The following is a 25,995-nucleotide window of genomic DNA, read 5'->3' as shown; positions in this document are numbered from 1 at the left end:
TATATGGTCAGCATTTTTTATATTACGGGCGCGTTTTGTTTTATTTTATTTATTTTTTAAATTTGTTTTGCCTCCTGTTAAAAAGAGTTACTTTGCAGAATTAAAATATGCTGATCGAAAAAACTAGGAAAAAAAATGTATTTGAATATGGACCTCATAAATCACCGATTTGACGCAAAATCCCTATACTGCGAGAAGCAATTCGCTTCAAGGCATAAATAATTCATTTCTATCATATCCCTGCTCAAAAATACTGCAATCCAGATTTCAAATTGATATAACGTTCTTATTCAAAAAGAAGAAAATAACAAGTCTAACATCTTTTCTTATTATTATTTAACATTACAAAAAAAAAAAAAATTCCTCGAGTCAAATTCTACGTTTTTTTTTTTACAAAAACGAGAAAAATACTATAATGACAAAAGATATAAGAAAAATCAAAGAACAATGAACATTATAATAAAAAAAAATTATTCTATTGAATTGCATAAAAAAAAAATATTTTTTGCCAATAGGAAAATTGGAAATAAAATGAATTTTCCCATTTTGCACAATATTAGAAATCGAATTTTCGTGTTTAATTATAGAAATACAGACGTGATCTTAAAATAAAACACGTTTAATTTATAAACATAGTTTTATAATAACCATATATATATATATATATATATATATATATATATATTGATTATGCAATTTTACTCGTTGTTATATTATTCATGCCAAAGAAATACGACATAAGTTTGGTCAATACACGTCACACGACTACGTTAAAAATTTTTTTTTATTATATACGTAAAGGAAAACTAAAAAAATGTTGGCAGAATGTATCGACTTTTGAGATGACTCGCGAGTACCGCACGTGAGCCAAAAACACGTGCTCATCTTTCGCGAAGAGCTACGTCATTACTAATAATGACAAATATCAGATATTAATCTTTTTAAAACTTGTCAAATTATACATATATACATATATATACGAAATTTCGCTTTATTTCAAATTTCCCAGGCTCATATACATGAAAAGATAATATAATGTTTGAAATGAAAATACATATATATTGCGGTTTATTCTTGTCTGACATAATATTGACTTTACTACTTGCGATGCCGATTCAATGTGGTAATGAACACGATCATAAAAATATCTTCAAATTTACAATCAATAATTTCCATTAATTATTATTTATTATCATATTTTTAATATTGTTATTATTATTATTAAATTTTTTTTTAATATTCTTATTGTTTTTATTATTATTATTAAATTTTTTTTAATATTCCTATTATTAATAATATTATTAATAATATTATTATCACACCCAGAGAAATGTTTTATTTGAAACAAATATAATATATTTGAATTAAATAAACGTATATTTTTATCACAGCCTACTAGCCTATTTATTTGGCGTAAATAAAATTTTTTTTATTTAAATCAAATAAAAATTTATTTGAGACAAACAAAATTTATCTTTATTTATTTCACACCCAAAGAAACGATATATATCAGAGACAAATAAATTTTTATTTAAATCAAATAAACATTTATTAGTTTCAAAAAAAAAAAATATATATATTAATCTTTTATCACAACAGACAAGTTTTGCACTTAAAAAAAAAAAGAAAGAACTCTCGTCACTATCATATTTTGGATGGTTCCTACAAATATAAAGTCTCTTCCCATTGCAATTCATTAGATATATATTTCACGTATTTAATTGGCTCAATGCCATCAGTTGCAGTGCGTCATATTTTAGAAATGATTTACATTTTACTTCCAACTTCATTTTCACGAAAACTAATTAGAAAGCACAATGCGCTTATAAATATATATTATATATTATATTTTTTTTCATTAAGGTTCTTTTTGTCCCACTAAATATTTTCCTTCTATTTATTTAATATAAAATAATAATTCTTTCTTTTAATTTAATTTTTTCGAATCTAAAAAAAAAGAATTTTTAAAAAAATAGTTTTGTTTCTATTTTTTTTTTAAATGAATAGGAATATTACAGTAAATATTAGAATAAAAAAGAATTTTTTATTATTGACAATTGTCTTTTTTTTTTAAATATTTGTATTTTATCATTGAAATATAATAAATAAAATGAGAAATAATTATTATAATGTACTTGTGTTGATAACAAGTTGGTGTATTTTATGACAGGCTAAACAATTCTATCTACACGATTGGGATCACACAGCTTAAGGGGAAGGTTTTTTTTTTTTTTTTTTTTTTTTCATCGTCTTTTTATTACTAAGCTGCTCATTACCGTCATTGATGTGCCCTTATATATATAAATGTCCCATTAAATATCAGATACTATCAAACTTCAATTTTTTGTCTAAATTGGTAACAATTTCAAAAAAAAAAATGAAATTTCAAAAAAAGCCAATTTTTAAATATATGTATAAAAATATTTTTTAACGTTTTTTTTCTATTCTGTAATACGTTTATATTTTAAAATATTTTATTTTTAAATAATAAAATAATAATAATAATAATAATAATAATAATAATAATAATAATAATAATAATATATAATAATAATATATAATAATAAAAAATAGTAATATTTATAATAATAATAAAATTTCAGTGTTTTTCATATAGCTCAAATGGGAAATCTTTTTTCGGAGTGGTTTAAAGTAGAAAATAAAAAAAATACTTTTTTGATTAAGCTTCGAAATTGTTGGTGTGTGTGTGTGTCTATCTTTTATAAAGTTGTCTCCCAGTGAAGTACTTACTTTAGAAAAGAAAGTGAAGGAAAATGTTGCTATTACAATTTAAGTATCACTTGAGTGATAGACATAAAACGAGACACTCAAAATCGATTGCTTGCTTTTAAAGAATTTTTTAACTTGCCTCTCCATAGTTTAAAATCATTTTTGCATTTTGGCAATCTGTCATATTAACTTTCATCTATGATGACATTTTTACTACATATATGTATATAGTTTAGCACATTTTTTTTTTTTTTTTTTTTTGCAAAGATAATTTAATTATTTGTATTTATTTTTAAAAAAAATTTAATTAACGAAAAATATAGTTTGTTAAATTTTTTTCGTGTTGTACAAATTATTTGATATCTTTAATAATTTCGCGCGCTTTATTTTATTTATTAATTTTTTTTTTTTTTGATTAAAAATTTAATTGTTAATTTCTGTCTTTTCTTATATATATATTGAACTTAATCGCAGAAGCTTGTTTTAATTGTAAATCTTAGTGGAGAAATTCTCTGAAGTTATTCCATTAAAGTTATACGATATAGAATGGGAGAGCAAATCTCGAGAGTTTACATTATCTCGCGATGTTTTTATGCCTTTTGAACTTGCATTCATCGTCCTGAATAATACCAAGAAATTGTAATAATAATTCATGTATACCATGTTTCATGTTTATCATAGAATTTTCAAAAAAAAAAAAAAAATTTCCCCCAAAACGAGAATACGGAAAATGTTTTTATTTGAAAAAAAAACTTTTTTGTTATACACGAGAGTAAATAAATTTTCTGACATATTAACATATAATTAAAAAAGTATTATAGATTTATAATATATAATTTTTTTTATCATATTTTAATATATTAGTTTTATTGTATTTTAATATATTTTAATGTTTAAAATTTTAATATTTTAAAATATATTTTAATATATTTTTTAATGTATTTTATTTGCCTAATGCAAATTTTCATTTTTGCTGCGATAATATGTATTATTTTTTTTTATTATATTTATATTATTCGACATTATATCATTAGAGCTTAACACGCGTTTGTGAATAAATATTTTGATAAGAAACAGAAGCAAACAAATTAATTTATGCAGGAAAATCTGTTGGATAAATAGGAGTGGGATGTGAAATTTGAAGGCTAAACTTTACATAATCTTTTAAGCCTTTGATCTCGCCAGTTATACTGAGCAGCAAAAGTTTCTCCTTAGAAATAATGATATATTTCTTTTATAATTTCAATTCGCAGACATTCTTTTTTATTTTAAATAAACTATTATAATCACCAATTTATTTAAAAGTATCAAAACTTGAATCAAAAAAAAAAAAAAATATATACATTTTTCACTCAGTGCCTAATAATTTTTTATTTGAAACAAATAAAATTTTATTTAGAACAAATAAAATTTAAAATAAAATTTATTCAAAAGAAATAAATATATTTATTTAGACTCTGAGAGGATAATTTCTCTGGGTGTAGAATATAAAATGACGAATATATAAAGGGATGGTACGAATAACTTTTGATGTGCAAGAGGTGATGTAACGACTAACAACCTTCAAGTTTAATGGCAAAGAGAAATGGAACCAATTGAAGTGCAATAACATAATTCGATAGATCGTCAAGGAGGAAATGGGTAAAGGAAGTACGAGTTGGGTTAAAAGGGACCTCTCTCTTGGGTCGCTTAAGTTTGGCTCTGTGTTATATAGCTATATAAGGTTAACGAGATTTTAGCGTCGTGCAAAGTGAGAGAGCGGAGAGTCGCCTCTTAAAATAGTGATTTTCCAAGCATTTAAGAAGAGCATTTAACAAACTTTTAATTATTATCCAGAAGCACAAAATTTTACTAACATATATATATATATATATATATATATATATATATATAATATGGCTTAAATACACTTAAGAATTAAAATTTTCCAAGTGCTTGCACATACAGTGTGTTAATCAAAGCTCAACGATAATTAAGTTAACCCTTAGTGCGGCTTTTCCCTATCGCAGCCACTCGGATCAATTCCCATCTAAACCAAAATTTAATTATTTCATTTCCGTGTTCAAGAAAATTTCACTTTCTTTATAAGACAAAAAAATTTTAATTTAAATTAATTAACCTAATTTAAAAAAAAGTTGAAATTAAATAATTAATTTAATTTAATTTTTAAAATAAAATTAGTAGCTCAATAATTAATTTAGATTTAAATTTTTTTAATATTAAAAATACAAAAATTACCGATAGAGAAGTCTACATTACCGACTGATGGTAAAAGAGGTTTTTTTTGGAACAATAAAAATATAAAAAAATTACCGACCTAGAAATCTACCTTACAGATTGATGGTGAAGAAATCTTTGAAAGTGTAAATATAAAAGTTACCGACACAGAAATCTTCCTTACCGACTGATGGTTAAACACTTTTTTATAAAATTAAATATAAAAAATTACCGACATAGAAATTTACCTTACCGACAGTTGGTAAATAATTTTTTGAAAATTTTTAACCTTTTCAAAACTGTTTACCATCAGTCGGTAAGGTAGATTTCTGTGCAGGTATTTTTTTATATTTTCATTTTTGAAGAAATACTGTTTTGCCATCAGTCGGTAAGGTAGATTTCTAGGTCGGTAATTTTTATATTTTAATTTTTTACCTAAAAACGGTTTTGCCATCAGTCGGTAAGGTAGATTTCCGTGTCGGTAATTTTTTGTTTTTATTTTTCAAGAAATACTGCTTTGCCATCAGTCGGTAAGGTAGATTTCTATTTCGGTATTTTTTATATTTTAATTTTTACGAAAAAAACTGTTTTACCATCAGCCGGTAAGGTAGATATCTATGCCGGTAATTATTTATATTTTCATTTTTCAAGAAATACTGTTTTGCCATCAGTCGGTAAGGTAGATTTCTAGGTTGGTAATTTTTATATTTTAATTTTTTACCAAAAAACGGTTTACTATCAGTCGGTAAAGTAGATTTCTGTGTCGGTATTTTATATATTTTTTCAAAAAAATACTACTTTGCCATCAGTCGGTATGGTAGATTTCTAGGTCGGTAATTTTTATATTTTAATTTTTACCTTAAAACCGTTTTACCATCAATCGGTAATGTAGATTTCTGTGTCGGTATTTCCGAAAATCTGTTTCACCATCAGACGGTAAAGTAGATTTCTATGTCGGTAATTTATATATTTTTCCTTTTTAATAAACTGTTTTACCATCAGCCGCTAAGGTAGATATCTGTGTCGGTAATTTTTTATATTTTCATTTTTAAAAATTTTATACTATCTTGTTAATTTTTTAACCATCTGTATGTAAATATTTGAGTGGTAAAAAATTAGAAAAAAAATTTGATGACAGTAAATGTCGACAAATAATTTAAAAATAAAAATTTTTGTTAATAAAAACAGTTTCTTTTCGATAATTTTGATAGTTTTATATATTTAAAAAAAACTCTACTTTTAATCTATAAAATCAGCTTGTGATGATTATGATGTAATTTAAGCTTCAATGCAGTATATAGAGAGTTTCTTACCCTCTTATCTTATTTCAACCCCTTTTCAGTTTTCTCTCATTATTCTCGGCTCACATTCATCCACTTTAGACCGTGTCTAAACATCTCTTCAATTTAGAGACGTTGGTATCGTTTATCTTCATCATCAGAATAACCTCTTGTATCCATATTTATCCGATATTTTTTTTTATCTTTTTTTTTTTTTTTTTTCTTTCAAAATGTATTTTCGCATTTTTTTTTCTTTTTTCATTTCCGTAGAGAATTTTTATAATAATTTTTGAAAAACAACTTTCTTCCCCATTGCGATTTAATATTACCGTGAGAATGCGTCTCGAGTGAGCAGAATATCACCGTGTGATGCAGATTGAACTTTATATATAGGAAAAATCACAATCTCTCATTTTGGTCATTCGTCACGTTTCTCACTAGTAAAGCTTGTTTTTTTTTTACTCCGGATTCTGATTCTCTTGATGCTTTGAGTTTTTTAATGCAAGCAAAAGAAGGAAAAAAAATTGAAGCAAGAACCAATATAATGTGACTCTGGGGAAAGTTCTTGTACATACGTATATATATATATATATAGGTTACAAAACCATAGACAAAAGTTTTTCCACAATATTTTTAGCAAAAGTCTCTCTCTCTCTCATGTATATATTTATTCCCCTCTCATGTATTTTTTATTTACATTTTTTTTTTACTTTACATTTTACATTTCTATTTTCTTTTACCACAAGCAATGCTTTCAGGGTAAAAACAAATACTTAAATTTACGCTCGGATGCATTCTATATAAATTTCATTTGAATTACTGAAATATAAGCAAAAATCGCAATTCCACTTTCACGGAATATATCAAGGAGTGGGTATAATTTTTATTTAAAGATACCAAATTAAATTTATTATTATCTTTAACAAAAAAAAAAAATTATAAAATAAAACATTGAATAAAAACAAAGTATAAAGAAAATAAAGTTAAAAATAAAATGTTACATAAAAGTTAAAGTGATAAAAAAAAAAAAGTAAAGTACACAATAAGAATAAAGTGTATATAAAATAGAGAACAAAATAAGTATAAAGTATAAAATGAAGTACATATATATATATATATATATATATATATATATATATATATATATATATATATATATGAAATAAGAATATAAAGTTGTAAAATAAAAATAATAAAATAAAGTACAAAATGAAAATAAAATATAAAAATAATAAAATAAAAAATAAAGTTGTAAAATAAAAAATCATGAAATATAAATAAAATATGAAATATAAAATAAAAAATAAAATAAAAAAATATTAAAGCAAAAAAAATTTTCTATAAATATAAAAAAAAAAAAAAATATATAAAAGAGTACAAATTTCCAATGTACATTTTTTAAATTCTTCATTTTTATAATTTTCAAAAAAATCCAAATGAATTATTTTCTTATAGTTTTTTATTTTTTGTGAAAGTAAAAAAAAAAGGCAAAGAAAAATTAATATAAATACAAGGGAATAAAATATAAAAAAAGAAATGTTTGCGAAAAAATATATATAAAAACTTATTTTGTATATATGTATAAGCAAAATGCAGGAGGACCTCTAAAATCTTATATAAATTTTTCCATCTATTTTGCCCCGCGCACCGCGCCACTATCACAGATTGCAATTTCCGAGAAAATTCCCTTGAAAATAAATTATGGTGAACTTTGGGTCATTTCACGTACATCGTTCCTGCCTCTGTGAAAACCGTATCTCACAGCTCGAGTAACATTTTCGCTCTCACCTTTTATCACAAACACACAAGGAACACACTTACATTGCATAAAAATGAGATGAATTCCTGCAACGTTGTGTTAGAATTTTAAAAACAAAAATAGAACTACAAAAAGCTATTTTTTGTTTCTAAAAAACCGATTTCTTTGTTTTGGTATTTTTTTTTTTGATAATGTTTTAAGAAAGATAAAGCTCAAGTTTTCTACTTGATAAAATTGGGTCGCGAGGCGAAAAGTGACTTCAATAAATTTTTAGAGACATTCTCAAGAACCCTTTCATTTCAACGTTTCCGCCCACTCGTCCATTATTTCTTATCTATAGACACTTTAGTCAAGAAAGGAATATACCGATTGCCAATTACCGAGCGGAGAAAATAGTTTCTCTCTCTCTCTCTCTAACACTTCTTTTTTTCTCTCTTTTCTGTCGCAACAAGAATCCCTTTTCAAATGCAAAAAAAAAATGAACGTCAGTTTTAAAAAGAGGGGTCAATAGAGAGTGTTATATATATATAATCATTTGCACCATGAATATCTTTTGTTCTTTAATCCACAAAAGTTTTCCGCACTAAAAATGCAATTTATTCGCACATACTCATATTTTCACTGGTTCATATATGAATTTCATTTTAAAATGCCCAGCAGCGTCAAAAGTGAATAATTTTTTTTTGTAATTTTCACCGAAATATACTAACTTCGAAAAAAAACGGATGAAAGGTCTTTAAATACCGTAATAATAAAAATAGAAATAATAATAATAATTAAAAAAAAGTGGAAGAACATTTTTTATAAAGGATTTATAACTCAATTAAATTTTTTTTTTTTTTGATACGGAAAAAACCTTGATTCTAGTTTTTTAATGGAGAAATTTTTTACATTTGAAACAAAAAGTAAAATTTTAGTAACAAATAAAAAATTTAGTTTTGAAATAAATATCAGGGCTTTGGGCTAAATATTATATTTTATTTATTATATATATATACATATAAATATAAATAAAAATAAATTTATTTAATAATAATATTTATATATTATATAAATAAATAATAATTTTGTCGGAAATATTGTCTCTGATTTTTTTTTCTTAACATTCTTTTAACGATTAAGGGATCGCTCAGCGTGTAACTTATTTGCCGTTCAAGATACATTCGTGTACAACATGTGAGTGAGTTTATTGTAGGCGTTGGATAATGTGTATTTTCACTTAGAAAAGAGAAAATAGTTTGAAAAAAAAAAATGTTTGCTAACAGTAACTAACACTCTCATCATTAAAAAAAATATTATTATCTTTATCGCACAATAAAAAGTAAATTTTATACTAAGATAAATTTTGAATTGAAAATAAGACTAATTTTAATTTATCAGAAAAAAGGTGCTCTAATTTTTAAGAACAAATCTTTAAAATTGAAAAAAATTTTAAATCAGACAAAATTTTTTTACATTAAAAAATAATACTTAACAGTCTAAAACTAATTTTACTTCATGTTTAAATTAAAAATTTTTTTTCGTCTCTTAAAAGAATTAATTTTATTAATTATTTATTTAATTAATTTTTTCTAATTTACGCAATTTAATTTATTTTATGACCAATTTAATAGAAATATAACCAACTTTTTTTTCTCTCTCTCTCTCTTCGGGTGGATTTATTTCCCCCCCCCCCCCTAAAGATATCTGCTATCTTAAAAAGGGAAATCGTTAACCAATTTAAGAGAGGGTTTTCCTCAAGAAAAAAAAGGGACCGCGTGAAATGTGTGTTTTTAACGACTGTGCGCGCAATTTACTATAAATAGTTGAAATTCCTTCCAAATCCACACAAAGATTATCGAGCTCAAAATATACTTAAGAAAATAAGAAAAAATATCGATTTAGTGAATATACGTATTTAATTATATTATATACGATTTCGTTCTATAATATTACTTTCACTAATTGCATGCTAAAAGCATTGTCGATTAAATTCCAACAGAGATCATAAACCTTAAATGCTTAACTTTCCAGTTAAATTTTCTTTTTTTTATTTAGATTTCATCATAAAAGTTTTATCGCTTTTAATCTTCGTAAAATAAAGCCCATGTTGGTAATAATTTTTTTTTTCTCATAAATATTCTTTTTTTTTATAGATATGACGAACTTTTGAAAATATGTAATTTTTTTTTTTCATTGGCAGAAAATTGGTTCTGATTTCAAAGAAAAGGAAAATTTAAAAAAAAGTATTTTTTAAATAATTTTTTTTTCTTTAAATTGTAAAAAATTAAAATAAATTTTTTTTAAATTGTAAAAATTTTAAATGACGACGTATTTCAAACGGATAGTACGTATTGATTCCTTTTTTTTTCTGAAACCCTTCGCATTGTTTCTCGCATCGGAGTATAAAAGTTTCTCTTTATCACAATATTTTTTTTTTTTTTTTTTTTTATTCATTCAACATTTTTATATATATAATCGAGGGCTAAAATCTGATATTTATTTTTTATCTCGTCTTTATTTTTCCCCGGTGCTGTGCGACTTTCATATTATGTGACAGTGCGCGAGGATGCGACACACTCGGAAATGCGAACACACGTGCGACCCGAAAAATCGTTATAATACCAACGCCTCTCTTCTCTCTATCCTCTCTTTTGACTTCCTGCAATTCTGAATTAAAAGTAAAGCGAGGGTGGATCCAGAAAAAGAGAGAGAGCCCTTTTATTCTGATTTCTTTTCCGCAAGGCATCATTTCAGTTCTATATTTGATTTTCGATAAAAAAAAAAAAAAAGAATGGAAAAAGAAATCTCTTCCATTCAAAAAAGACGCGAACTCAGCAATAAATCAAAGATCCTCTTTTTTAAAATACCGCAACTTCTTTCTATTTTTTTTTTTAATAAAAATTTGTTTTTTATATATAAAAAATTAAAATTTTGTCGAAAATATTTTTCAAATATTTAACACAATTTCTTTTTTGCTTAATAAAATATTGTTTCTTTATATGTAAAAATTAAAACAATTTTTCATTGAAAATATATATATATACTAGGGGGCCCCGTCCCCCTGTTTTAATCATTTTTTTTTTTAATTTTCCATTGATCTTATTTTTCCAAATGAACCATCTATTTCAAAGAATTATTATTACCAAATTCATTGAAATCTGAATAAATATTATTAAAATTAAAATTATTAAATTTGAATTAATAAATTAATTAAATTAATAATAAATAAATAATTAAATAAATTATAATCGACATTAAGAAATTATTTTTAAAAATAACTTCAATGAAATTGCCTAAAAACCAAAAAAAATTATTAAAAAGTCTTGAAACGAACATAACCTTTAAATTCAAGTAATTTTTGGCGGGAACTCCACCTCCATAATTGCGGCTATATTGAAAGTCTTGAAATTTACATAATCTCAAAATTTATGTCATTTGTGGCGGGAAATACGGAGAGAGATGAGGGAAGGGGGAAGGACTTACTGCTTTATTCAGAGTCTTAAAATAAACATAACCTCAAAATTTAGATCATTTTTGGCGGAGGAGGGGAAATGAGAGAAGGGAGGAGGGACTTGCAGCTATATTCAGAGCCTTGAAACGAACATAACCTCAAAATTAGGGTCATTTTTAGCGGAGAAGGGAAAATGAGAGAAGGGAGGGGGGGACTTGCTGCTATATTCAGAGCCTTGAAACGAACATAACCTCAAAATTTAGGTCATTTTGGCGGAGGAGGGAAAATGAGAAGAGGGAGGGGAGACTTGCGGCTATATTCAGAGTGTAGAAACAAACATAACCTCAAAATTTAGGAGGGGGAATCAAAATTTCTGAAATAGCAGCGGCGGCTGCGACGAAATCTTTTTATAATATAGAAAGATATTAAAAACGTTAAGAATTTTTTAAAGAAATAACTCTTTTTTTCGTTTAATAAAAAAAAAATATAATTTTTCCAACATGTAAATAAAATAATAATACTCTAAATAAATAATTATAGAAAATATGAAAACAATTTTTTGTCAAAAATATTTGTAAAAAAAAACGGTACAAAAAATTTTATATAAAAAAAAAATCTAAGTACTTTTGGTTAAAAATATAAATGAATCCAGTTAATTCAAGTATATACGCATAAAGTCAAGTTGTTGAAAAAAAAATGAAAAAAAAAAAATTCGAGTATAATCATCCTATGGGATTAGTTGGCTCGTTAAAAATTGTGAGGAAGCGTCATAAAGTGCCGTTGCAACGTCACAGTTATTTGTTGAATGTCAGCACAACGGGGTAGCAGTCCGTATTTTTAATTAAATGCCCGTTCCATTTCTCTCTTTTTCTACATCCTCTCTCTCTCTCTCTCCTTTCGTTTCTAGTTTTTTAACCCCCTCAACTTTAATGACATCACCGATGGTCGTCAGTCACTATTCTCGACTTTTTTTTTTTTTTTTTTTTTTTTATTCTTTTTCTCTTTTTTCATCTCAATGTGTTTCGCATACCAACGAACGAAGTCAAGCATTTTAATCAAAATTACATACTACTCTTCTTTTGCACAAAAAAAAAGAGTTATTTCGTATAAAAAATTCTTTTCCGATAATCGAAAATCACTTTATGCATTCCACAAATCATTTTTCTTTTTCTATTAAAATGCCTTCTCAACAATAAAATTGGGAAAAAATAGTGATACACGTTTTACTAAATACATATGGATAAACGAAAAATAATAACGAAAATTAATTTTCGATATTAGTACAAATGATATAAATTCAATTGTTATAATTGACAAAAAAAAAAAAAAAAATTAGATATATTTGATTCGAATAATCAATTATTCAACTATTTATAAATATTATTATTATATATTTATATTATTAATATAATTATTATAATTATTAATTATTAATTATATTATTATAATTGTAATAATTATACATATAATAAAAATTTTAAATAAATTTTTTATATATAAAATATAAAAAATAGAATCAACTTATCAAATAAATTGTACTTAAATCAAATAAAAATAATGTTTGGAAATAATTTTCATAATTATTTTCTTTTACTAATTAATTTTATTTTTATTTTATTTTATTTTATTTTATTTTATTTTTATTTTCATTTTCCTGTAGGAAATATATTTTTTGTGAAAAAATTTAATAAGTCATTTTATAATTAAGAAACAATTTATAAAATCAGAAAAAATTCTTTGTGAAGTTATTTATTATTTTAACAAAAAAAAAAATTCTCATCTGAATTAGTAAAAATTTTAGCTAATTTAAAATTTAAATTAGTGACTTTTTTTCTGATTTTAAATTAGTAAAACCAAAGAAAATTAAAAGGCATTAAAATAAGCTGCAACGCTTATTATTTTAATCCAATTTGGCTTATTTTAATCCATTTTGGTATTAAAATAAGCAAAATTAAATTAAAACAATAAGCGTTGCAGCTTATTTAAATACCTTTTAATTTTCTGTGACTGAAATAATTACACAGTAAAAACAGTCTTAAACCGTTTACATCTTAAATTAAGCCCATATATTTTGCATAAGTCTGTCCTTTTTTAATTGGTCTGACTCCGTTTACACCTTAAATTCAGCCTCAAAAATAGGCTGAAATCAAGATTTCTTTTTTAGTGTGTAAAAGTAAAAAAAAAATTGTTTACTATCCAATTAGTAAAATTTAACTAATTAATAATAAAAAAAAATTTTTACTATCTAATTAGTAAAATTTAACTAATTAATAATAAAATAATTTTTACTATCTAATTAGTAAAATTTAAGTAAAAAACAAAAAAAAAAATTTTTAATTATGGTAAAATTTTTACTAATTTAAATTCAGTTTGCGAATAAGAGTTTGATACCTGGCGCGAAAAGCTGAGAGGTAATCAATCATTAAATATAGAGGATTTGGAGCAAGATTTACGTGAAAGTAGTCCAATTATGTCAGATTGTTGGGAAAGTATTAGGAATTATTCCTATATTTATAAGTGGCGTAATTCTCGTTAAGAAGTTTTTGAAGTAAAGTTCATATATATATATATATGTAGAAAACTCGTGTCGAAAGCAGAGAAAAAAAGTCATAATAAAGTGATTTTAATTACACACACACACACATTCAAACTTAATTTCATGTTCCATATTCTTGCAATTAATTTAAAAAAAAATTTTTAAAAATGTACATTATTTATAAATCAATATTTCGTATACTCTCTAAAAAATTAGTAAAATTCTTTAACTAATTTGAATTAGTGACTTATTTTTTTACTATTTATTAGTTAAATTTTACTAATTCGATAGAAAATTTTTTTTTACTATTAGTTAAATTTTACTATTTCGAAAGAAATTTTTTTTTTCTATTATTAGTTAATTTTTACTAATTCGAAAGAAATTTTTTTTTTTACTATTAGTTAAATTTTACTAATTCGAAAGAAATTTTTTTTTTTTTTACTATTAATAAGTAAACTTTTACTAATTCGATGGTAAAAAAAATTTTGTTAGTATTAATTAATTTTTTACAATAATTCAAAAGTGAGTCACTAATTTAAATTAGGTAAAAAAATTTTCTAATTCATATTTTAGAGAGTATATGAACCTATAAATAAAATATACATTAATAAATAAATTTTTATTAATATATATGAAATAAATTTTAAAAAAATGATTTTTTAAAAAATTTAAATTAAAAAATCATTTTTTTTTCGTTTTAAAAGAAATTTTCTAAAAATTCAAATATATGAATAATTTGATATATAAATAATAATAAATTTTTCGAAATAAAAATATAGTCTTTTGGGAATCTAATATAGATGGATAAAAGTGTTATATGAATAATTGGGTTATTTGCGATGAGAGATGATCGATATTAGATGAGTTTAAATAAAACTGGATTTTCTGTAATGATAAAAACGGCTTAGGGGCATTAAATGGAATATCCATTATCACTCGTATACATAAATACGTGTTATCTAGACTATATTCCAATAATTTGCATACTGATTGGCATTTAACGAGCATTAGAGAAGAAAATCAGCTATTATATATATTATTATTATTTTTATTATATATAACGCAGTATAATACGAAGCAAATATTTTGTTCTATTATATACAAAAATGTATATATATATATCAAGCAAATTTTATTAACCATTAATATTCATTTTATTGGTATTTAATAAATCTATTCTCTATGAAATCATTTTCTATTTTCTTGCTCACAATTTTTAACTTAGAAAAATTATTAATTTTTATTTTATAAATAAATTGAAAAATAATAAAAAAAATATCGATAACTATTTAAATATATAAAATAAATATATATATATATATATATATATATATATAGAATAGTTTATATAGAAAAGTGCGATAATAAAGTTTGTTGTCGCAATTTTATATTTTTCACATAAAAAATTTTCTTTATTAACGCTATAAATTTGCAGCTATATATATATATATATATATATATATATATATATATGGATTTAATTATAAATAATGGATAAAAATGCCCGTGGAGAAAAAAAACTCCAATTTTATATCGCATATATATACATCTTTAAAGACAAAAAAAGAAAATAAATAAAAAAATTTAAATTTTTAAATTATTGCTAACATAATATTTTTTATATACACACAAAATCTATTGTTTAAGTATGGAAATTAACTTGCGTTTGAAATGTTAAATACCGCATCTGAAAAGCTCATGAATTTCTATTTTCTAATTTCACTAAACGAATATTTTATATATATTTCTATTTGTTTTCGCAAAACAATCATTTTATTATTATTATCATTTTATTAGCATATTAATGAAGAAAGAGATTAATTATAATACTATTAATAATTATTTATTATCTTTGGAAAAATTTCAATTTTTTTTATAAGAAATAATTTTCATTTTTGAGACAATTAATTATTTATTATTATTATTATTAAAAAAAAATTAACTTTTGGTGCATTGAAAAAATAGTTTAAATAAACTTTTCTTATTAAATAAATATTTTACTACTTGTACGACTGTTGAGTAATACTACTAAATGATACTACTGAGAAAATTTCAAACATTCAGAATGTCTGACTAAATATTTACTTGTATTACTAACAAAATTGGAAAACCCGTCCAACTAAATATTTGCTTGTACTACTGACAATATTGTAATACTACTTGTACTACTGCTGACTAATACTACTGAGTGATACTACTGAGAAAATTTCAACCATTAGAATGTCTGGCTAAATATTTATTTGCACCACTGAATAAATTTAGAAGAGCTTTAAAAGTTTGACACAAGGTCAAGGTCAAGTCAAGGTCATTTGAAGGTCACGTCAAGGTCATTCAAGGTCATTCAAGGTCATTTGAAGGTCAAGTCAAGGTCGTTCAAGGTCGTTTGAAGGTCAAATCAAGAATGTCTGACTAAATATTTACTTGTATTACTAACAAAATTGTAAACCCGTCCAACTAAATATTTACTTGTACTACTGACAATATTGTACTACTACTTGTACTACTGCTGACTAATACTACTGAGTGATACTACTGAGAAAATTTCAACCATTAGAATGTCTGGCTAAATATTTATTTGCACCACTGAAAAAATTTAGAAGAGCTTTAAAAGTTTGACACAAGGTCAAGGTCAAGTCAAGGTCGTTCAAGGTCATTTGAAGGTCACGTCAAGGTCATTCAAGGTCATTTGAAGGTCAAGTCAAGGTCGTTCAAGGTCGTTTGAAGGTCAAATCAAGAATGTCTGACTAAATATTTACTTGTATTACTAACAAAATTGCAAACCCGTCCAACTAAATATTTACTTGTACTACTACTTGTACTGTGGATAGAATGTTTTCCTGGAAAATGAAAAAAATCTCTTACATAGTTAAATAAAATTAAACATCATATCTCTATTATTTTTTTTTACCTTCAAACAAAACATATTACTTCTAAAAAAAACCCTACTAATTAAAAATCTAAATTGCAAGAGAATAAGAATAATAAATTTTTTTTCGATTTTTTGCTTCCTCGTGGAGGAAGCTTTGTAGTTCTTTCGTTTATAAAAATTTTCAAAGTGTTGGAAACAAATTTTTCTCTATATAGAAACATGTTATATGAGATCCTGATCAATTGTCCGGATTTATGTATGTGTGTGTGTGGATCCCTTTTTTGTTTAGAAGATAACTTTAACAGGTTTTAATGGATTGAGATAAAATTTGGTAGGATCATTTATCATATTAATATCTCAAATCTGAAAAAAAGGATTTTAAAAAATACCCCAAAAAAAAAAAATTTTCGTCTTTTGACAACTTGTTTAATTATTATTATTATTTATTAGATAATTATTTATTATTACTATTATTATTTATTATTTTATTATTTTATTTATTCAAATACAATTTATTTCAAAATATCATTTAATTGACTAAAATAATAATTATTTAATAAAAATAAATACTTATTTGATAGATGATTGAATGAAATAATTTTTTTTTTTTTGTTTTTTTTTCATAAAATAATTAAACATTTTCTTTTTTGGTAAATATTTAGAAATGAAATGAATAATTTATAAATATATAACATCAGTACGGAACAGGTTGGCTAAGTATATACCGCGTGTGGCGTGAATAATAGGATCTATATATACTCAACATTCGACTATATGCGAAGTATAATAAATTTGCCTAACTACCTCTCGTTATATATACATGACACTTACTGTGCTATGCAATGTGAAACTTGTCGCTTCTAAAAGGGGGAAAAGAGATAATAAAATCCAAACCATGAAATTTAGAGTGCGATTCGCGACTTCCAGGAAAAATAATTTTTTTTTTTTTTTCAAAGAAAAAAAAAGAAAGAAGAAGAAGATAAAAATGCAAGACTTCAAGCTTGGAAAAATGATTCTTTATGGTAAAGTTGCTCATAAAATAGCTGAGTACGTAAGAATACTTTAAATCCAAGAAAAATGAGAATCTCTCTCTCTCTCTCTTTCTCCCTATAAAAACCACCAAGAAACGTTTTACAACTCAATTCAGCAATGTTTTACCAGAATGATAATAATTCGCTTATTTATATTTAGTATACAAGACAAAATTATGTTGGAATAAAATACAAAAAAAATTTATTTGATTCAAATACTTGATTTTTATATCAAATAAAATATTTACTTAAACCAAATAATTTTTATTTGAATTAAATAGATTTTATTTGAATCAATAATTTTTTTTTTTATTTAAAACAAATATCTCAAATAATAATTATTTGATATTACAAATAAATATTTATTTGATAATAATCAAGTAACCGATTATTTGAATCAAATAATTTATTTTTGTATATGACGATTGTAGATAAAATTTTTTTTATCCAATTTGAATTACATTAGAGAAAAAAAGATTAATTTTTTTTTTTTAATTTCTAAAATTTCCAACTTTTCTGAAAGAAAAAATTTTTTCCCCTTAATTTATTATTTTTAATTCTTTATTAATTTTTTTATTAATTTTTTAATTATTACTTTTTAATTCAAAATTATAATATAGATCATATTAAATTTTATAAAATAAAATAAAGAAATTGGAAAATAAATTTGTTTAATTTATAAATTTTTCGGCAACTAATTATCTTAAATTTATTCATATTATTAATTATTTAAATTATTCGAGTTAAATTATTTAATTAAACTAAATTATAAAATATTGACTAAATTTTTAAATTTAATTATTTATTTTAATTAATTTATTAATTTTATTTATTTATTTTAATTTATTAATTTTATTTATTTATTTTAATTAATTAATTTTATTTAATTATTTTAATTAATTAATTAAATAAAAAAAAATTTAATATATAATGATTAAGCAATTAAATTCACTGGAGCGAGTCTGACTGAAATCGATGCTTACTACTGAAAACCGGTTCTGTTTACGTGTTCTAGTGGAAAAAGCGCGCTATAGTCAGACAACGCATGAAACTTGAAGAAAATGCACATCCTGGTGTGAAATGAATGGAAATTCACTTGTAACAAAAAAAAAAACAAAAGAGGGGATGAAATTTATTCCGCAAATAAATTTACATGGAAATGTATCGTGAAGAAGGTATTTGTCAATTTGATGTTTATATATCGAAAAAAAAACAAATCGTCCTTAAATTTTATCGATAAACCCAATTTTGAAAACTTCTATATTGATTCAATGAAGCTTGTTACATCTGATATAAATAAATACGAGATCTGTAAAATTCTATTTGTCGCACCTTCTCACCTTCTATTTTTTTTTTTTTTTTTTTTTTTTTTTGCAACACTAGAGAAAAAGAGTCTCATATATACAAAACAATTTGCTTTTTACAAAGCTCAACAAAAGCAGATTCGCATTTCTCACACACAGAGGTTTTGTATGTTATTGTCAGACTTTTATATTCCAAGAAAAATTCAAAAAAAAAAGATATATATATATATATATATATATGAAGAGTGCAAAAAAAATGGAATTTTTATTGTTGCTCTTTTGTCAGGAAAAAAAACAAAAAAAAATTCTATATTGCCTTCTGGATTACAATCCAATTTCATTTTAATATACTGTTAAATAAAAGAAAAAGAAAAACATAAAGATAATAAAAGTGCATCAATGATTTTATCGTGATCTGCTTCTTCCGGGAAAAACTATATGCCAGAAAAAAATTTACTATATATAATTTGTAATTTCCTAAATTTTTTTTTAAGTAAAATTTATCGCGACAGCAAAATACCTATATTGTTTTTTTTTTTTTTTTTTTTTTTTTTTTGAGAATTTAATTTTCTTTTATAGAGTAGCTGTAAGCCAAAATGCAATTTTTAAAAGGAAAATAAATTTTCCAAAAAGAAAATAGAAAAAAAATAATTCTCCAAATTATTTTTTGGAATAACACGACATTTTCTAAAGGGGGTTAAATTTTTTTTTTGGATATATATAAAAATTTATACTTTCCAAGACAAAAATAATTGTCAGATAAAAATTGTTCAAGTTGAAAAAAAAAATATTATTGAAGACTCATTCTCTTCAAAATAATATTTTTTTTAAACAATGTTATTGTTATCTTTTCTTAGATTAAAAAATTAAAAATTATAAATATTATATGACTCACCGATCGGCGAATCCCACGTTGGAGAAATAACTAGGTATATATATATATATATATATTGCCTCTTTTTGCTCCTTCATATGGGTCACTCCACATCCTTATAATCTTGTTATTTTGAGCGTCGACTGAAAAAATAATAAGTTATGTAAAAAAAAAAATTTTCCAAAAAAAATTTTTTTCACACTGAAAAAAAAAATTAATTTTTATTTATTTAAATAATCGGTTATCAAATAAATATTCATTGGTATATTAAATAATAATTATTTCAGTCAATTAAATCATATTTTCTTTGAAATACAAAAATTATTGCTTTATAAATACAGTTTATTTTGTAATTCAATTATTTGATTTCAAAAAACTTATTTGGTTTAAGTAAATATAATATATTTACTATATATATAATATATATAGTATATATACTATATATTTAATATATATTATATATATATATATATTTATATGATAATAGTCAAGTATGATTATTTGAATCAAATTAATTTTTTCTACATTTTTAAATGGTTTTCAATTGGAAAAATATTTTAAATAAAAAACATTTTTTATATTAAATTATTAATAAATTTTATATAATATTATTATAAATATTTATAATTTATATTAAATATTTAAATTTATTATTAAATATTATACATATATAACTATAAAAAATTAATTATTAATTATTATAATTATTTATTGATATAATAAATAATAATAGAAATAAGTATTTATTTATAGGGAAAAAAAAATTTTTATCTGGAACAGCGATATGCTTTTCTAGATTAGCAAAAACTTTCGCCGCTTCAGTAAAACAAATTCGCTGTTCCAGTAAAACTCATCGCTGTCTCAAGTGAAGATTTTTTCTCTGATATATATTTATCAAATGATATTTATTAATATTATTATTATTATTATTATTATTGTTATTATTATTATTGTTATTATTATTATGATTATTATTATTATTATTATTATTATTATTATTATTATTATTATAAAAAATAATAAAAATTGTATCGAAAAATTTTTTTTTTGGAAAAAGTGATATTATAATTTACTAAAATATGCGGATACACGCATTTAACAAATCGATATATTTATCTGCAATGGTAAATATTCAGTTGGGAATCGAAACCTACTGCAACCAATAAAACCACACTCGATAGCATTGGAGTGCCCCTATCATATATCATCGCATGCGCGTCATTGCACCTCGATGCACTGTGAAAGTCTAAAGTGTGTTTGCCCTTTACACATATATATATATATATATATATATATAGAATATATAAGTTCACGATCTTCTCAAAGTCTTACGGAACATTTTCTTTTTTTTCTCCTTTGTCGTCTCTTCGTGTTTTTTTTTTTTTCGTTTTTCTTGCTCTACTTTTTCTTTCAGAAAAACGACGCATGGTCTCGTTATCGCCACCGAGCTTCTTTTTTCTCTTCGTGTTAAATTAACACAATTTTTTTTTTATCCAAATTTTTGAAAAATTACAAATTCACATAAAAAGAAAATTTTTTTTTTTAAATAAAATTTATATTTTTCTATTTGTTATAGGAAAAAAAATGTAATTAATTATAGAAACGAATGTTTTCAAAAAGGTAAAAAAGAGCAAAAGTTGAACATTTTTTATTTTCCCCCGAACATTTTACAAGATTTTATCTCTCTCGTGTTTGTAAGTCATGAAAGCTTAAACCACGCGAGAAAGTTTTGTGTTCACATATATATATATATATATATATATATATATATATATATATATATGTATGTGTGAATTCCTATGGACATTTAGAGGATTCACATCCGTCACTGGATTTGACTTGTACAACTCCAGCTTTGAGATTCGTGAGAGAGCTTTACTGTTCGTATATATTCGATTTTCCGATTTTCCTCCTTTTTCATTCTGCATCTCTCGCTTTTCAACGAGCATGACAGTAGACAAAAAAAAAAAAGATTCAACTGTCAGTCTCGGACATATCACCCAAGTTGAATATAGGATATACACAAACAATTCGTATATATATATGCATATTGTGTTTGTACAATCGTCAAAATTTTGATTTTACAAAAAAAAATTAATTATTTTAAAATATTACTATTTGATTTACTCTCTAAATCTGAATTAGTAAAAATGTTTACTAATTTAAATCAGTGACTCATTTTTTGCTTTAGAATTAGTTGAATTTCACTTATTGTTAGTAAAAGTTACTAATAATTAGTAAAAATTTTACTAATTAAGAAGCAAAAAGTGAGTCACTAATTCAAATTAGTAAATTAGTGAATTAGTAATTCAAATTAGTAATGACTAATTCAGATTTAGAGAGTATAGTAATATTTTTTTTTTTACCAAAATTTTAGTAAACAATGACAAAAAATTAGTAGAATTTTTCTACTAGTTAGTAAAATATTACATATTTGATTTAGCAATATTTTTTTTAACAAAATATTTAATAAAAAATAACTAAAAATTAGTAAATATTTTATCATTTATTTTTTAGTAAAATATTAACTATTTAATTTAGTATTGAATTTTTTATTACTCAAATTTTAGTGAAAAATGACTAAAAATTCAAAAAAATAAAAAAAAAACTAAAAATTCTCATTAATTAAAAATATATAAAGTACATTAAAATAAAATGTATTAAATAAATCTCACGCATTCTATAGGAACCTATATATATATCTCTAATAAAAATTTCCTAATCTTGTGCTGGATTAACTTTTTATTATCAACAACAAAAAAAAAAGTTTTAGCGAAACAATTTTCTTTGAGGGAAAAAATTCTAAAAGAGAGAGAGAGAGAGAGAGAGAGAGAGAAAGGAATTACAAATAAATTGTAATACAACTTTTTGAATTATATTCCTTGTACGTTGTAGGAATTTATAAACAGATTAAAAGTTGTAAGAGAGAAATTGTTTGAAATAAATTAAAGCGTCTGAAATATAATATTATGTTTATATATATATATATATATATATATATATATATATATATATATTGGAAATTTTCTATTCTTTTGTAATCCAATTTTTTTTACAAAGTTGTGATAAAAGGGTCAAAGAACAAAAGTTGTTGTATGTATATATAAACTCTTTTTGAGGAAATAAATAATAAAGAAAGTTTTTCTTTTTTTTCTCTCTATGTTTCAGGTGACAAAGAGTATAAAGAACGTATGTTTTGTTGTCATTATTATCGGAACATTCTGAACGGAAGTAAGAATGACCCTTCATTGGGAAAAACTTTCACCAGCTGAGTTTCAGCAACTTCAAGATTTAGCAGCATGTAAGTATTTATCACAATTCTTCTTCTACTAAATAAATAAATTTAATTTATTAATTTAATTTACATTTAATTAAATTAAATTATTTATTCCAAATTTATTATTGTTTTATTATTATTTTATTGTTGATTTATCAATTTAGAATTGTCAATTTCAAAATGTCTTATTGATTCTATAATAGAATTTTTTTTTTTTTATATATTTTTCTTCGAAAAATTTCTCATTTTCTACTTTTATTCCCTTGCAAGTATGTTTTATTTCTTGTTCAAGTCAACAGAAAATTGATGGTTGTAAAATCTCCTTTTTTAAGTTCGAATTAGTCGTTTCAAAAAGATGACAAATGAGCTTTTATTTCGATAAAAAAAAAACTCATCGATAAAAAATGTTCTAAAAAAATTTCAAATTACTAATATTTTATTGATTCACATTTATTAATAATAATAAAATTAATTAATTATTATTATAAATCATTGTGAAATGAGAATTAACAAATAAAATTAATTAATAAATATAATAAATATTAATAAATAAAATAAACGTTTTTTTTATATATTGAATTAATTTCAGATTCGACAAAAAAACTTCAAGATGTTCTCAACGAATTTTGTGGCACTGCCTCAACACCCGGAAGTCTTCCAAAATATCATCCAGATGGAGTAAGTTAAATAACTTTTTCTTCTGATATTATATTTTTTTATAAACACGATCCCTTATAAGAAAAATGAATTATTTCCTCAAGAGTAAAACTTTTTCCCTCAAACGAATTTCTTATCAAATCAAAATACAATTATAATTTAACATCCCATAGATAAAAAATTTTTTCATCTAAATAATTGGTTACTTAACCATAAATTATTATTTTTATCAAAAAAGCCGCAAATATTATGCAAAAAAAAAAAAAAATTCTCCTTAGTTCTTTTAAATAAAAATGAGATATTTTTTCGATACTGAAATGACAAAAAAAATATTGATTCTCACAGAAAATTAAAAGGCATTAAAATAAGCTGCAACGCTTATTATTTTAATCCAATTTTGCTTATTTTAATCCATTTTGGTATTAAAATGAGCAAAATTGGATTAAAATAATAAGCGTTGCAGCTTATTTTAATCTTTTAATTTTCTGTGCTACTATAAAATAATAGAAGGAAAAAATTATTTATTTTCGCTCAAGTAAATATATTCAATTTGATAATAGTCAAAGGTAATTGCTTATTTGAGTCAAATAAATTTTTTTAAAAAAAGAAGAAAAAAAATAAGAACATTTTTTTCATATGAAAAAAATCCCCAAAACTACACAAAAAAAATAACGAAAATCTTTTGAAACTTGAGACAAATTTTGGGCGATGATAAGGGACGAAGAACTGCTACATATATATATATATATATATATTCACACACAATATATATAGACTTGACCTACATAAGTGTTTCCTCGAGTGCAATTCGATTAAGGGGGAGGGGGACAAGAAATTGGAAGAAAAACGAAAATGTCACAGTTGGCATCATAGGCAATAATGCCGATAAGTTAACGGAGGATATTGGGACATTAACGAAAGTGACGTCAAAAGTTGAGACGTTGTAAAAGCAGAGGACCCTCTTTTTCTCGTTTACCTACTCCTCAATAAGTTACACCACCATCAGTCAAATTTTTATATAAATAACTAAACAAATTTAATATTTATAAAAAAAACAAATCCGCAATACTTATTAAAACAACGAATTCAATATTTATAAAAAAAATATTAAAAAAATAATATTTATAAAAAAAATATTGAGAAGAAAAATATTTATAAAATATATGGTAATAGAGGTCTCCCTCTACTCGTATCGGGCGGTCAATTTTTTTCTACACTATTACGTGTATTTTGTGCAAGAATATGCAATAAAATCTTCTGCCTAAGAAAAATTGAATTTTTTTCGAATGTTTTTTATGCTTTTGGATGCGTTTTTGGTCATAAAAAGTGTGTTCCTCTACTGGGATCTGGGTGTCAATTTTTTTCTACACTTTTCGGTGTATTTTGTGCAAGAATATGCAATAAAATCTTCTGCCTAAGAAAAATTGAATTTTTTCGGTAAGGTTTTTATGCTTTTGGATGCGTTTTTGGTCATAAAAAGTGTGTTCCTCTACTCGGATCTGGGTGTCAATTTTTTTCTACACTTTTCGGTGTATTTTGTGCAAGAATATGCAATAAAATCTTCTGCCTAAGAAAAATTGAATTTTTTTCGAATGTTTTTTATGCTTTTGGATGCGTTTTTGGTCATAAAAAGTGTGTTCCTCTACTCGGATCTGGGTGTCAATTTTTTTCTACACTTTTCGGTGTATTTTGTGCAAGAATATGCAATAAAATCTTCTGCCTAAGAAAAATTGAATTTTTTTCGAATGTTTTTTATGCTTTTGGATGCGTTTTTGGTCATAGAAAGTGTGTTCCTCTACTCGGATCTGGGTGTCAATTTTTTTCTACACTTTTCGGTGTATTTTGTGCAAGAATATGCAATAAAATCTTCTGCCTAAGAAAAATTGAATTTTTTTCGAATGTTTTTTATGCTTTTGGATGCGTTTTTGGTCATAAAAAGTGTGTTCCTCTACTCGGATCTGGGTGTCAATTTTTTTCTACACTTTTCGGTGTATTTTGTGCAAGAATATGCAATAAAATCTTCTGCCT

General features: G+C 23.5%; 2 protein-coding genes across 3 annotated transcripts in view; one reads left to right on the top strand and one right to left on the bottom strand.

Annotated features, from left to right (window-relative positions):
- LOC127282749 (diacylglycerol kinase 1) overlaps positions 1 to 25,995 on the top strand; it is a 97,840-nt gene that overhangs the window by 10,831 nt on the left and 61,014 nt on the right. For both annotated transcript variants that reach the window (XM_051307338.1, XM_051307260.1), the window contains exons 2-3: positions 23,202 to 23,334; positions 23,900 to 23,988. In XM_051307338.1, coding sequence (XP_051163295.1) covers positions 23,271 to 23,334; positions 23,900 to 23,988 — 153 coding nt within the window. In that variant the 5' untranslated portion in view covers positions 23,202 to 23,270. The remainder of the gene's footprint in view (positions 1 to 23,201; positions 23,335 to 23,899; positions 23,989 to 25,995) is intronic.
- The window catches only part of LOC127283258 (uncharacterized), an 86,973-nt gene that overhangs the window by 24,439 nt on the left and 36,539 nt on the right, over positions 1 to 25,995 (bottom strand). The window contains exon 5 of the mRNA XM_051308033.1: positions 20,055 to 20,176. The gene's annotated coding sequence lies outside the window, so the exon portion shown is untranslated. The remainder of the gene's footprint in view (positions 1 to 20,054; positions 20,177 to 25,995) is intronic.

This window comes from Leptopilina boulardi, unplaced genomic scaffold, assembly GCF_019393585.1.
Source record: "Leptopilina boulardi isolate dan_hultmark-lab unplaced genomic scaffold, ZJU_Lbou_2.1 LbouV2_1, whole genome shotgun sequence".
Taxonomy (NCBI): Eukaryota; Metazoa; Arthropoda; class Insecta; order Hymenoptera; family Figitidae; genus Leptopilina; species Leptopilina boulardi.
Note: the sequence above shows the minus strand (reverse complement) of the source record. Positions and strands in the feature narration are given on the sequence as shown.